Source organism: Quercus suber, unplaced genomic scaffold (assembly GCF_002906115.3).
Source record: "Quercus suber isolate HL8 unplaced genomic scaffold, Cork oak 2.0 scaffold_46, whole genome shotgun sequence".
NCBI classification, from domain to species: Eukaryota; Viridiplantae; Streptophyta; class Magnoliopsida; order Fagales; family Fagaceae; genus Quercus; species Quercus suber.
The window spans coordinates 855,729-870,886 of NW_027069511.1; the positions used below are offsets into that span (position 1 = coordinate 855,729).

General features: G+C 33.8%; 2 protein-coding genes across 3 annotated transcripts; one reads left to right on the forward strand and one right to left on the reverse strand.

The window, feature by feature from the left end:
• Positions 1–249: 249 nt before the first annotated feature.
• Positions 250–3,395, forward strand: LOC112010884 (peptidyl-prolyl cis-trans isomerase FKBP20-1). 2 transcript variants are annotated; one of them, XM_065771582.1, is made up of 6 exons: positions 250–394; positions 1,626–1,754; positions 1,885–2,018; positions 2,101–2,180; positions 2,756–2,848; positions 2,983–3,395. In XM_065771582.1, the coding sequence occupies exons 2-6, from the start codon at positions 1,646–1,648 to the stop codon at positions 3,131–3,133; spliced, it is 567 nt and encodes a 188-aa protein (XP_065627654.1). In that variant the 5' UTR covers positions 250–394; positions 1,626–1,645; the 3' UTR covers positions 3,134–3,395. The 2 variants fall into 2 exon arrangements, with proteins under 2 accessions (XP_065627654.1, XP_023899024.1); XM_024043256.2 differs by having other exon boundaries at positions 251–398.
• Positions 3,396–4,266: 871 nt separating this feature from the next.
• Positions 4,267–9,486, reverse strand: LOC112035454 (E3 ubiquitin-protein ligase SDIR1). The gene is made up of 9 exons (XM_065771583.1): positions 9,184–9,486; positions 7,543–7,717; positions 7,346–7,400; positions 7,200–7,252; positions 6,862–7,090; positions 6,593–6,707; positions 6,188–6,209; positions 5,253–5,405; positions 4,267–4,622 (listed from the first exon to the last, which is right to left on the reverse strand). Exons 2-9 carry the CDS (start codon positions 7,618–7,620, stop codon positions 4,497–4,499), a joined length of 831 nt encoding a protein of 276 aa, XP_065627655.1. The 5' UTR covers positions 7,621–7,717; positions 9,184–9,486; the 3' UTR covers positions 4,267–4,496.
• Between the last annotated feature and the right edge of the window lie 5,672 nt (positions 9,487–15,158).

A 15,158-nucleotide genomic window follows, 5' to 3' on the forward strand; every position in this document is an offset into this window, starting at 1 on the left:
TTTGCAAGCTTGTTCACAAACGCGTTATCATATGTGCATAAACTTAGACATGGGATGGGCTTGTTTAGCTAAACAAAGTTACAGACTGAACGTAAACAGGCATTTCTTAAGCAGCCCTAATCCGGAATATATACCATGTATAGATGGTCCAAAACTCACCGTTTTGAAGTCCAGCAGATAACATCCCACACGCGCAAACGTAAGCTCGTGCACTTCACGCACCCCCAAATTTCACACACAAAATAAAAAGGCCACCATGGTTGCCTTGTAGCGAGAACTTTGCTTTTACACTCCTATGGCCACCGAATCTCTCCGAAACTCGCCGAAATATTCAACGTCAAAACCGATACCCGATTCGTCCGTACTACAGCCCTGTGAAACCCTAGATTCTCTTGTCAGTATGTTACTGCTCTAATTTTTGTTTTGATTTTTTCGTTAAATTTAGTTGATGAATCAAATAAAGATATGATTTTGGGAACTGGGTTTTTTTATTTTTTGGTGGGTTTGTTTTGTTTTGTTTTGTTAATACTGTTTTAGTGCATTTGACTAACTAATCTTTTTACCAATACAACATTTTCTAGAGCTTGCATGGTTACTAAGTAACTAGGAAGAAGGGAATTATAGTATAATTGGAATTACTTGTCTGGTTTGTGCTGTGAGGATACTGTGATATAGCATATATCCGAAATTTGTAATGTGGACATCATTATCTTTAGGGTGGTAGATATTGTAGTATTGTACCATATTTTCATAGCTCAAATAGTAAAAGTCTATTGTCATGGAATAAAATATCTGGAGTTTGAACCCTACCTACGCAAAAAAAAAAAAAAAAAAAAAAAAAAAACCCAATTAGTGTCTTAGACTGATAATAAGAAGCAATCATCATGGGGTGGATGCCATTGGTTGAAATTATATAGTATCTATGAGAAAAGAAGAAGAAGATTGCATGTACCCCCTCCTTTTTACATAAATAATTTGACTTGTTAGAGACTGAGATACAAGGGTAGTATTGGCTGTTGTACTAAATATGAATGGTTAAGGGAATGGATTAGCCACATTTAACATGGTACCTCAATCTTATCAGTCATGTTCTTTCTTGTTGGGGTTAATGTTGAAATACTTTCCTTGGGCTTAGGATTTAGTAAGTGAAAAAGGTCCAGACTCTTTCTAGTTGTTTCATTTGTCCAAGTTTATGTATGGGTAACAACCTACTGTGGACATACTTTGTAGGATCAGCGTGTTCTTGTAGTTGTACTTAATTTGTTTCATTTTTAATCAATATCTATATTCAAATTTAAAGTTATGAATTAAGAACCTTTTTTCTTTCGATGATTGCATATCATTTATTACATCATTGAAAAACGTCTTCAATGGTAACCCGCATCTTAGTTTGGATTTGTATTTAATATCAAGACACTTTCTGTGGTCCTTATTCATGCTTCTCATAATTTAAGTTTCTAACATCTGTTTAGTGATAGTGTATCAGTGTGGTAGCACCGTTCAAATCATACTAACGGCCTGGGGCTCTGAGCATTCCTTGGTCTAGTATCTGGAAAGATTTAAAGTCTTGGTAGCATTCAGCTTTTCCTATGTCTTGATCACTTGATGTGACTTCTGCCTAACAGGACATTGACAGTTTGGAGCCATGGGTGATGCTATTGATTTAACTGGGGATGGAGGTGTTCTTAAGACAATTGTAAGGCAAGCCAAAGCTAATGCCATTGCTCCAAAGGATGACCTTCCTCTTGTTGATGGTATGTGCTTGTTTCTAATATTTATAATATTTACTCCCTGTTACAAAAATATCTAAATTACTAAGTATAAAAGTATTTGGAAGTTAAAATAGGTCTATGATCGTCACAATATGGTTTTTGTGTTAAGCAGTTCATTACGAAGGCATTCTTGCTGAAAATGGTGAAGTTTTCGATACTACACGGGAGGATAATACTGTGTTCTCTTTCGAGGTTGGAAAGGGCACTGTAATCAAGGCTTGGGACATTGCATTGAAAACCATGAAGGTCAAAATTTGCGACTGTTGATGGAATTCATTTGAACATATAGGTTCAAGTTTTTATTACATATTTGACGTTTGATTTGCAGGTTGGGGAAGTTGCAAAAATCACTTGCATGCCAGAATATGCCTATGGAAGTGCAGGTTCCCCGCCAGATATCCCACCAAAGTAATCCCATTGTACTTTTTATCTTACAAAATTGCTTAGAAACACAATTAAAGAGCTGGTAGCTATGCGAAATTACATGCATTAAATTTTCGACAAACACCACTGAAGTGTATCTAGAGAGTCGTCCTACCCAGGGGATGGAGCATGGGTCCTCACAAGGACTTATATTACCAAGCGAAAAAGAAATAAAACTAACTGACTTTGTTGGGGACCTTGAACAAACTTTTTCCTTGAACAATTCCAACCGATCATCCAACAAATTTTAATAGAGGGAAAACTTCCAGAAGACAAAAGATTGGAAAATGAGTCTTGGTGGTTAGGATTACACAAGTACAACCCTCATATAGCAATGTGCTATACTAGCACATTGCTATATGACTGCTAGTGTTGAACTACTTTGTATATGATTGTTAACAAAGTCTTCAGAAAAGTTTGCATTTGCGTGATTAATTGCCTTTGGTACTTATCAAAAAAAAAAAATTTGCCTTTGGCTATTGTTGGTTTGTTGCAAGTAGATCGTTTTCCTCCAATTTCAGCAAAATTAATGCACCCACTGTTATCTGTATTTCATGCAGTGCAACACTTATCTTTGAGGTGGAATTGGTGGCCTGCAGGCCACGGAAGGGTTCAAGTTTGGGTAGCGTTTCAGAGGAGAGGGCTAGGCTTGAGTAAGTTATACATTATTATCATTTCCATGTATTATTCTCTAGAAATACAAACCCAGATCATTTTATTTTCCCTGAGATTTACCTGTTTTGAGAAATATTTGATTTCTTGTGTTGCTTGTCAAACCTTAAATCAGAGAGCTGAAAAGGCAGAGGGAGCTTGCTGCCACAACCAAAGAAGAAGAGAAGAAGAAGAGAGAAGAAGCTAAAGCTGCTGCTGCTGCCAGAGTTCAAGCCAAGTTAGAATCCAAGAAAGGTCAAGGAAAGGGAAAGGGCAAAGCAAAATAAGGGCGTTCACATATTTATTTACATAAAAATGATCTATGATAACTGAATAGATACTTCAAACTTATTTCATGAGTTAAAGACGAGTGTACTACTACTATGACAATAATAACAGTTCTACTATGACAATAATAACAGTTGAAAGGTGTGCAAGCCTATGCTGGTTTGGAAATCCTGTTGGTTGTGAATGAACCATTTACAAGCCAGCAATATTGAATTTCATGATCAATCAATGATATAAATATATAAAAATGTTGTCTGATTATCTTTTTTTTTTTTTTTTTTTTTTTTTTTTTTCAAACTGCCGAATCCAAATCAACTTGACATGTTAATTGTGCTATAATTTTATTGTGTGTTCTTTTTATTGGTACACATTATAGTATCCACTATAATCCATTCAATAATTTCTCACCTACATCCTACATTACAATCCATACAATAAAAATGTCATTCTAATTTTACCATTTTCACGCTAGTTCTCACTGAGTCTCTACTTTTGCTAGTCATTACATTTTAGGTCTTAGAATTTCTATTTCGTGAGCTTGACGCATTAGATGTTTGTATGGAAAATTTTTACTTGTTAATTTGATGCATTTGGGACTCTACATAACTATTAATTGATATAGAGAATTTAAACACACCATTAGAGACATGATCTAATATTTTTCTTATTAAATATTGGTCTGAGTAAGTAATTTTCCAACCTGACAAGGTTAGTTTAGATTAAAAATACACCCACCCCCGTAGAGATGGCCTAATGGCAGGAAGTCTAAATGCACCCAAAATCGAATCAACGTAGCCTTGCACTTACCTTTCTTGGCCTTTAATGAAAGCATTTCAAGTCCAACTATGTCTCGTATGCATAAATGAAGTTTTGCGCAAAAATTGACCTCTTTAGAATACAAACCACAGTGGTTACAAATGCTTTGCAACACAGAAGTGGAATAATTTAATTATTTTGTTTATAATTTGATAGTTGGAGGGGAAGGGAGGCAGATTTGAATCCTAGACAACTCAGATGGAAACATCAGATTGTGCCAAACTGATAGTTGACCTATTAAGCTCTTGGCCATATAAGTGGACACACGCACACACCAAAGAAATAAAAAAATAAAAAAACCCCATCTGAATAGGCCTTGTTCCAAGTAATTTTAAAACAGATCTAATTCCAATTGGATCTTCCAAGAATAAAACAGAGACTTGTAATGTGACTGATGACACAGATTTCTAATGGTGCCTATGTCAAATGATAATTACACCAATGCTGCCATTACTTACAAAATGGACCAGTTAGATCTGCGGCATATTAACATGGGTGAATGTATCTCAAAGCATCATGAATCCACGTCTAGGACAGTGCTGGTACTTAAACCATGTAAGAAGCATCCATACCACCTTGTCCATTTTCCTGCCACCCAGATCCTGCTCTGTATTTACAAACAGGGCATGTTCCCTGTTGTCGCAGCCAAGGGTCGATGCAGTTAGCATGAAACTGCAAGATGATAAAATATATTAGGATTGCAATAATAATCACACTGACTTACGTCATTCAAAATAACCACCTAGTATAACATACTAAACGTGAGGAAATACTATCTATGCTAATAAAAGGCTCTTCCACAAATCGGATTCATATCGAGATGAATCTAAGCAACACGGTTTTCAGTATGTCTCCAAAACGGGATTTTCACCAGTCCAATTAGTTAGTGTATCACAAAATTTATACTTTTATAAAGGAGTTATGGGATTCTGTTCTTCACTTGGAAGTTATTGACATAAACTTGGAGAATTGAGCTTCTATCACCTTATGCTGCAGGATGGGATATATTAGTTGTTCATGTGAAATGACAGAGTGCTATGACTGTCATAGTAATGCAATATATGAGAGGCACGACCAGTGTATTCTGACTGTAACTTTTGAGTCTTTGACAGATGAGCATACCCATTGTAGAACAGGTTTCCCATAAACATACAGATTATAAGTTTGAAGTAATCTATTTTAACAAATGCCCAATTTTCAAGAAATAATAAAATAATTAAAAATTTCAAAGATTTGCGAAGACGCTACAGATGAGGAACCATGGTGTCTTAGCAAATCATTCAGTGCAAGAAAATGAGGAACCTGATGCAAGCATGGCAAGCTACGGATAAGCTCTCCCACATTAACTTGCTCCAAGCAAACACTGCAAGTCAGTTCATCATCTGATGCCTTTGTGCTCCCAACTGCATGGGCATTGTCTTGCTTCTGTTCAAGAGAAGTAAAAACAGACATCATCTATTCATCATCATCATTATCAAAAAAAGAAAAAGAAAAAAGATGTTCTGCAGAATGTAGAATGAAAACCTGTGACACAAAGGGAATGCAAAATTCATTCACAGGGGGAAAAGTGTATCATGTTTAAATAATATAAGCAAACAAAGATTATCTCTATACTTGTATGTTACAACAGTTAAAATTCATACATTGATCTCTAACTATCAGCCTCCAATGTGAACAACTTAATAATACTCATTACTTATATTATTTGTTTTTTTTTGGTGGGGGGAAGCACTTTCCAACTTGATCTTTGCAATTACATATAAAATACAATTCAAAATTGTAAGCAAGGCATGCCAAAGAAAAGCATGATTTGCAGACAATCCCTTGCACTCAAAAAATTTCACACACAAGGGAAGAAAAAAAAGGGGGGGGGGGGGGGCCTAAAAAAGTACATGTGCACAGTCATTCCTAAGTTTACAAGGAAGCCAAAAGTTAGGCCTGGTCAGACAGCAGATCTTTTATGAGTGCCCTTATGGCAATTGTTAATAAACCATTTTTGTAATGTTTTGACACCATGTTAATGGGAAATATAAAAAGCTGTCAAAAAATTAATTGCTTTTTTCTTTTCCCATAAAAAGTCTCTCAAAATATTTCCTAAACCAATGCCCTTAGGTTAGGGCATCTATTTACTTTTCCCTTTAATATATACCACAATCATGCAAGCAAGCAATACTACAAAAGAGTGTGGGAAAAAAGATTTACTATAGCAAATACCTCAGCAGATGCAGAAGAGAGGCCGGTTGCATCAATTGACCACCACTGTATTCAAAACATTTGAAGATAAATGGATCACAAACCCAGATATAAATATAGTTCATCCTTTTTTTTTTTTTTTTTTTAAAAACCTAATTTAAAAGTAACAAAAAGTTATAGGAAAACTCTAGGGGTTGCCAAAGGCCAGAAACGATATTTACATTTTTTTTTTTTTTTTTTAATTTGGTAATTAGCCACACACCCAGTGGAACTTGAAACCATGACCTCACCCTCTAGCTTTCTCTTACAAGGGGAGAGGAGGTACTCTTTGAGCTAAGCTCATGGAGGAAACTATATTTTATTTTTTATTCAGTAATCAACACTTCTAAATTCTAATCAGCATTTACTCCAACCAAATCCAAATATTAAATTCAGCCAGAAGAACATACTTTTGAGGAGCCGCAACCTTGTACTTATGGACTGGAAGGGCATTTATCTCTTCATCACTCATAGAAGAGAGTGAGGGCACATTATCAGCATCCAGTGCTCTCAAAGTTTCATAATCTGAAATACAATACCAAATGGCTCAAAATAATATTTAAAATAAAATAAAATCACATGTTATATAGCTTTGGCCGTCAATGGTATAATTTCAATTTATAAGCTTTAAAATACATAATCAATAATAGAATACACAACCAAAACATAACTACCAGACCTAGATCATCGAATTCCCTGTCAAGAAGTGCAAGCTGAAGTCTGAGTCCTTGTAAACGCCCTCTTGTTGCAAGTGCTATGGATGGAGGCATATGCAACCGTAGTTCAGTATGACCAAGTAGGCCACTGGCTGCCGCAGCATGAGCTTGGGCCTGAGCTTGAAGTTGCTGACAAGTTGCATACATCCTCAGCGTTGTGGCCATCAAGAACACACCAAGCACTAGCCAGAGCTACTCACAAGAGGGCCCAATAAGTCACTTATGGAAAAAATTTAAAATCTCAAGATCATACACTATAAAGAAAAAATTCTCAACATAGAAAATCAGTACAAGAACATACCAGAAAGTTAGGCGACATCTGGTGTGAGTTAAGTATCATGAATAGCAAGAGAACTGACACATATTAACAAGTAATGTGTAGATGAGAAACGCAATTTTTGACATTACATATCAATTAACAAAATAAATAAATTTGACAGTAAATACCTGTGACGAGAAAAGCTAGTGAGTTGGAATTAACAGAACGCGCCGTATGAACCCGCTGATGGAGAGCAGAATCAATATCAAAAACTTATTGATTGATGATTCAGAATCGGAAATAGATATATAAGATAAAAATATCCAACCCAAGATTTGGGTACAACAGTAAACTCAATCCAATGCGTAAATAACAATAAACATACCATTGCACGCCGCTCAGGTATAAATCCTGGAAATCCAGTTTCTATATCTCCTCTTGTCCCTCGGAAAACAAAGCTCATGGCTGTAGAATTTTATGAGAGTTTCACTGGAGTATAGAGTGACTGCTTCACAGGCTCACTGAAATATATAAAGCACCTACAAAATAGTCTTTTTAATCTGCAAAATCCAAATCCACACATATTAATGCAATATAAGTAATGCATGCTAAAAGAGAAGAGGTTAAATGCAATCAAGACACTAACAAGTGATGATAAACATATTAACAAATTAGAAACCCAATGTGTATGACTATGATCCACACAAATGACCAATAGATCTATAGAGAACCAAATTAATGTTCAAATGATAAACCTTCAAACATCTATGACAACAACAACAACACCCAAAACCTTAGTCCCAAAACTATGAGGTCTGCAATGGATAAACAGTCAAACATCTACTGAAGAAAATTCTATAGCACATAAACAAACCCAACAAGGGTTCATCCCCCCCAAAAATTTGAGAATAAGGCTTGGTTGTTTTGTTGTTGTTATTGTTGTCTTTTGACTAAAAAAAAATAAAAAAAAAAGAAAGGAAAAAGATAATGTTGGGTAATGACTCTAAATGATTTCTTAAATACAATATTACAAACCAAGTCACACCTCCATAAGACTAAGAAAGTTTATATTATAAAGCCAAAAGGGCTCAAGTTTTCGACAAGTATAGGATTACACACACCATCAAGACATTAAAATGAAATAACTTATCAAAAAAAAAAAAAAACATGAATCACCGCATACCCTTGGTGCGATGGTCACTCCACAAGTATAAGTGCTTGTGAGGTGTGGGGGGCAAGGGCCAAGGTTCAAGTCTCCAAGTCTCCAAGAGAGAGACTCACACACATATACACTTAAATTAGGTTTAGGTTAGAGTATAATTCTATCTTGTATCAAAAGAAAAGAAAAAAAAAATAACATGAAATACTAAATTCACAACATTGACATAATATCAGCCTATAACCACAAATGGGGCATCGTGTAAAATGTGAGTCATTTACACAACAGAGAAAGAGTACAGAATCAGCCTTAGCAATTAATATCATTCTTCCAATGCTTTTAGCCAGCCATCCACTCCCTCAAATGGGTGTATTGCATTCAGAATCATTAATTTGGAAGCACATTCACATAAGCATATTTAGCCTAATAAGCAATGCCTAAGTCACATGGAATTCACACAGAAAATAATTCTACAATTTTCTTTTTCTTTTTAATTTTATATAATAAGAAAATCCTATTACTTCTACAAATTCTTTCTGACTCTCTAAGACAACAACCAGAGCAACCAAAAAAAAAACCCAAAACCCAGTTAAGATATGACTCCAACATTACAAATTACACCCAAAAAAAGAAATGTTACATTTCAGTCATAGAATTTGAGATAAATCAAAACCCTAATCCCAAAACAACATTCCAAACATTACCCACTAAAAAAGAGTCAGCAATAAATCTCATAACATAGAAAACACACATTATCACATATATATAATACTAACAAAGCTTAGTGATCTTTCATCATGAAAAGAAACGAAAAGTGATCTAAAAGCAAAGAGAGATTGACCAAAAGAAAGTAGATTCCAAACTTACAGAGTCAGATCTAAAAAAGGTTTCTCTATCTATGAATTTGGACACAGCCCGTTTCGATCAAATGCAACGCTTTTTTCGATCTCCGTTGAATGGGAACGGACTGAGTTGAATCGGAGAGATCCTCCGACTCGGACGCGCTCTGTTCTGTGTGTCAAAAGCCAAGTTTTTTTTTTTTTTTTTCTTCTGCTTCTCTAGTGTGTGCTTTTTGTCGGAGATGTTTGGTTTTTCGTTAATTTGATAAAAACATCGTACGATGTCGTATTAGGATTGGGTAAGACTTACGTCTCGGCATGTCTTTCAACTTGAAACTCATTTTAGATTCTGCCCAAGTTTGTGTTGATTTTTTTTTTTTTTTTTAATGATTTCAGCCAACGTTAAAACTTTGTTCAACCCACATTGAAAGCCACGGTTTCTAATTTAAAATAATTAATTAGCTTTTTAAAAAATATTATCCTAGCATAATTTTATATCTTTGAATAATCATTAAATATGACAACGGTTGAAATGAGATCAAATCAAGGATATTTCATCCTTGTCTTATTAATAGAAACACATTTATGTTCAAAACAAGACAAGTCATATTTGGAATGAATTGGAAATATATTACTATTTCTAATAAGATTGAGATAAATCAAAAATGAGAGGAACAATCGTGAGAGTATTAAAAGAGAGAAGGTAAGAGTTTAAAATACTAGTAATCTAGTAGAATATATACAATAAAATTAATTTAAAATATGACATTTATAAAATATATCTTAAATTAAATATATAAATCATTCAACCTCTACTCCTATCACTTATTCCAGATGGAAAAAACTGAAATGGGACAAAGTGGGACATGGAATTTTTTCCATCCCCATCAATGACAAACAAAATCTTACTAAAGTCATCTTTTTTGTATTTAGGACTCCTTTTGTATACATAGAAATAGAAATATTTTATTTGGAATTACCTTTTCTTGCATTTTGGTTATAATCTAAAAAAAAAAAAAACATTATTTGTGTGGGGTTAGAGAACCTGATAACCCCGGCCCACTTTGTACCAAGCCCAAGGCCCATGCTGAGAAGGAAGGAACACCCAAGGACGAAGTTTGAAAGTTCAAATTACCCAGGAACCTTACTGAGGACAACCCTATCCTCGGCCAACCGAGACCATGGGAGGAGGAAGTAACGGGCCACCAAAAGTAGCCTTCCCGAGCTTCTAAAGAGAAGGAACAAGCACAACGTGTCAGCCGTGGAAGCATGGTGGATGAGCAAGTCCAAGATGAACTATCACCTCCACATTAAATGTTCACAACTAACGTTCTACCCGCATTAATGAGAAAATAACCCCTGAACAGCGTAGCCTTGGTTGCTACAGCCCAAAGAAATAATGGGAAGACGGCTGATGGGACAAGTACTCGAGTAGTGACCTGTTTAATCAACAAATGTAAGGCTAAGATCAACTGAAATGGGGTATATAATGTAAGGGATCCCTCTTGAAAGAATGGGGGAAAAATGAGAGAAAGGCCAGCAGAAATATAGAGCATTGTAGCATTCTGTATCATCACTAAAATCTTTGTAACCGATCACTAAAGAAATAAAAGAACTTCAAGCTCCCCGAAGGAGAGCTGAGGAGCATCATTATACATTTTAATCCAAGTTCATGTTGTTTTACCCCTATGTATCTATGCTTAGTCGTTGTATCCCTCACTAGGGCCTAGTTCTTGAACCCGCTCTCTACAAATTCATTGAATTGGGTTAGCTGGGCTTGAGTCCACTCACTCATCAGTAGAAGTACTCAAACTCAGTCTCTACAATTTGTCATTTCACTTACATAATAAGTTATTTGTATTTTTTTTTTTTTAAATTTAGGTATGGAAAAAAATTTGATCAATGGAACTTGATGTATTTGGTCTTTCTATTTAAATAAATTCCCCCCTCTACCCAAAAAAAAAAAAAAAAAAAAACTTNAAAAAAATGATTTCAAATTAAAAAAAAGTTTATGTTGTGTTTGAATGACATGTTTTGGGCATTTGTATTTGGATTTGGGTGATTAAAATCCAAATAACTTGTTTGAGAATTTAAAAAAAGGTATTTGGATTTGATAAATCCACAAAGGATTTTAAACTTTAAGAATGCTTGGATTTGAAATAATTCCTAAAATTTATGGATTTAAAATCTCTTAATTTCAAATTTATTAATTTAAAATTCAAATCCAAATCCAAGTTCCCAAATGCAACATAAGGGTCAGTTTAGATACCGTTTATTGTTGAAAACTGAAAACACTTAGCAAAATAATTTTAAACTGTGAATAGTGTATTGGGACCCATTTTTAATAAAAAATTTGCTTAAAAAAGATATTTATGAGTCCCATGAACAGTGCATGGATCCAGGTTTGGACGCAAACACCAAACATGTTTTCTATCCAAACCCACACTAAGTGTAATGTGATCACTTATATATATTATAGTTAAATTTTTGGTAAAATTATAAATTACACTATCTAACTTTGTTCAAAATTAATTATAGTACTAAAAACTATGCTTTTTTAGAAATTCAAAACACTAAAGGGTCATTTGATAACATTGTTCTAATAACGTTGTTTGTACTTTTTGAAAATATGTGTGAGTGAAAAAGTATATAGAAATGCATGTAATATTGTTTAAAAACTGAACACATGCGTTTAAACACATGTACCAAACGACTCCTAAACTACATTGTTTTGAAAGTTGAAATAACTTATTAGCAATTTCTTCAACTGAAGTGGATAGAAATACTAGGTTAAAAGTGAAGAGAAGTTATAGGAGGGAAATGAATAAATTAAAATTCAACTACTTAAAAATAAAAAATAAATACTTTCAAAGCCCACAACTTGTAGAAATTATAAAGTCCTCTGATGAACCACGTCACTTGTCCACCCTTCTACTAAAAGACTCTCATTTGTTTAAAATTGCTGAGTCAGTAATTAGTTTCTGTTTAAAAAAATATATATTTAACTCAGCAATTTTGAACAAGTGAGAGTCTCTCAGTAGAATGGTGGATCACGTCACTTGTCCACCGGATTGCAAATTCAGAAAACGAACCGGGTTGCATGTTAGCTAGGGCCACAAGGCCCACAACCATATTTGCAATGATAGGCTTCTAACAAAAATATTTGGGCCTAAAATTTGGCGGGTTAAGACCCAAAGATCCCTTTTATTCTGGCTCTAAATATTGTCTAAAAAGCAATCACAATGCCATGACAAATTGTCTGCTGATAGAAAACTAAAAAGACTAATGAAATATATACAACAAGGCAATAAGGCATGTCCAGCTCTTCCCAAATCCCAAGCGGTGAGCTCAGTTTCAAAGCCCATTAAATGGGTTGGCTTTGATGGATGCCAACCTAAATGGATCCCAATCTTCCAACCCAAACCAAACTCAAAATAGACTATTTAAACCAACAACAATAGGTAGTAATACATTTGAATCAGTTTCGGTTTATCGTATTAAGGGCCTTCATACCGGTACTCTTCGATAATATTTAGACTGTTGCACAATATTTTGGACTCAAACTTCGAAAGCCCTAACTTTAATATGATATATTTTTTAATATATTTTAGGTGGTGATGAAAATTTGGATGTCTTAATTCAATCTACTATACTATTGATCCATGAGATTTTTGAAGTGTCTCATGTGCATAAAATAGAAAACATGGAAGAAAAATGAAAGCATTGGAAGAAAACTTAATCAATTGATGTGAAACTATAATTAGAGCCGCTAATCTAAGCTAGTAGGAGAAATTATAAGGATAAACAAGTATAATTTTGACATAATGTTGGTGGGATGTCCTCTAAAATTATAGTTGTATATTATACTTGAGAATTGACGGTTATTAACGATTGTCATGGGACACAAGTCCTCCTTGACTCAACCTTTTGATGCACCTATTTTGATGTGTTGTTGCTCTTCCATTGGTTTTGGGGATAGTTGTCTAATTGTGCCCTAACTAAATTTCTTTAATTTCTTTATAATTCATAAGTAAATGAGTCAATATCCGACTATCACGTAATAAACACATATTTTATGTATTAAATTGATTCTCCAATTGTCAAACACGTATTTTGTCCATGTTGTACTACGTATCACATAGTGCAAAAATGATCTTTATTTTTGGGGAAAGTCCATATTAATAATAATAATAATAATAATAAGAAATAAGTACATAACTTAGTATATCATTTGTAACAAATTAGATCATTTAGACTTTATTTGTTTCTCAAAAAAAAAAAAAGATCATGACTTTATTTGTTTCATTCTAAACCACGGACTTCGTAACACATAACAAGGTAAACACTTTATGACTTTATTCACATTTGTTCGTGACCCAAATGATACTTTATTTTGTCGGTGATTGTCTTTTTATCCACGTTAAAATAAAAAATTCTAAGCGAGAGATAGAGTGTACAAAACACAATAAAAAGAGAAAAAGACAACACTAGTAAGGAAGAAAATTTTTGCCCCAAAATAGGAATCAGTCAAAATAATCCTTAGAAGAGGGGAATTGAAGCAAAGAATATATTTTTTTAAATGGAATTGAATCTGAATAAAAAGCTTTTCCATTGGTTGTTTTTGATAAATATTGACAGAATGTTTCAAATTTTCATAATTTGTAACTCAAAAAGTATGAGCTTTCAAATGAGAGTTTAATCTATCATTTGGGCAAATTTTGTTTTTTTTTTTTTTTTTTTTTTTTTTATGTTTTCAAAAAGAACTCCCACTTAAAAATTTTTGTATGGACAAAAAAACAAATGAAAAAAAAGTATAGAAGTGGACACACTACCTTACAGTTGTCTGGCAGTGGCAGGAGAAAAGGAATAAAAGTCTGGCAAGAAAGCAATGAGCACTTGAGCAGTGAGCAATAGAATCTTTCAATGGGAGTTTACGCCACACATGAGCTCCCAGAAGAGGCATTAAATTTTAGGAGGGCCCCTATGAATTATATGATAACACATACAATAAAGTTTTGTGCCTTATAACTTTAAGGTATCTGTCGATTTCCTACCTGGTGAAAATTATAGGGAGTACTGCATTGATGATGTAAAGCTACACTGTACACGTGCATGGCCACAGAGTTATATATTTTGGCTGTCTGATTATGATATATTGATATGTCTTGTCTAGCAAAATCCCAGAATTTATCCCCAAATCTTTACTACTAGAATTTTGCACAGACAGATAGAAAGAAAGAAATGCCAGTCTGTGTTCAAAGTAGACAAAATATACTTCAAGAAAAAAGCCATTCACATCTTTTCAACTATGGCAGCTCATTTAGAAGCATAAATTAGCTTAGAGACAGAGGGGATCAATAATCTCATGCTTCTTAGTGATTATTAAATAAGTTATTTATAAAAACCTCGTGTTTAGTGGTTTATGTGCTTCTTAGTGATAGTTTTTTTTTTTTTTTTTTCATAATTAATATGATGCGTCCTTTTATGATTGATGTTTAATAAACAAATATTAATGATATATCAATGAAAAACAATAATGTTCTATTTATAACTTCTCTCTTGATTGTCAAAAAAAAAAAAAAAAAACAAATCTTACTTGAACAAATTAAAAAAAAAAAGTAAAATATGAAACTTCTTTTTTAAATGACATATGTGAGGACCTGATTTGAGCTCGTAGCCCACTACATGGAGGGACTTAAGCCAAGAAGCCCAAAACAATAAATTTATAAAGAATAAGTTGGAAAACTAGGTTGTAGTTAATCAAACAAACATTGGAATATATTCAAATCATAGGAGAATAAAAAGAAATAGGATTATATTAAAGAAAAATTGTCCTCGGCAAGGTCTGAGGTGCACTGTTCTTGCATATTATTCTCGAATTGGGTTACAAGTTTGATTCTTGAATACTATAGTGTTTATTCTCCCGTTTTTTTATCCTCCTCTTCACGAAGGGTCTCCTCTCTTTTATAGTTCATTCTAAAACATTTTGATCCTACATTTGTT

Excerpts from the sequence above, each read along its gene's own strand:
- LOC112010884 (XM_065771582.1), top strand. The coding sequence starts at position 1,646 with ATGGGTGATGCTATTGATTTAACTGGGGATGGAGGTGTTCTTAAGACA. Across the intron at positions 1,755-1,884 it reads TGACCTTCCTCTTGTTGATG|TTCATTACGAAGGCATTCTT; the intron begins GTATGTGCTTGT and ends TGTGTTAAGCAG. Across the intron at positions 2,019-2,100 it reads TTGCATTGAAAACCATGAAG|GTTGGGGAAGTTGCAAAAAT; the intron begins GTCAAAATTTGC and ends TTTGATTTGCAG.
- LOC112035454 (XM_065771583.1), bottom strand. The coding sequence starts at position 7,620 with ATGAGCTTTGTTTTCCGAGGGACAAGAGGAGATATAGAAACTGGATTT. Across the intron at positions 7,401-7,542 it reads TACCTGAGCGGCGTGCAATG|CGGGTTCATACGGCGCGTTC; the intron begins GTATGTTTATTG and ends GCTCTCCATCAG. Across the intron at positions 7,253-7,345 it reads ACTAGCTTTTCTCGTCACAG|TTCTCTTGCTATTCATGATA; the intron begins GTATTTACTGTC and ends AATATGTGTCAG.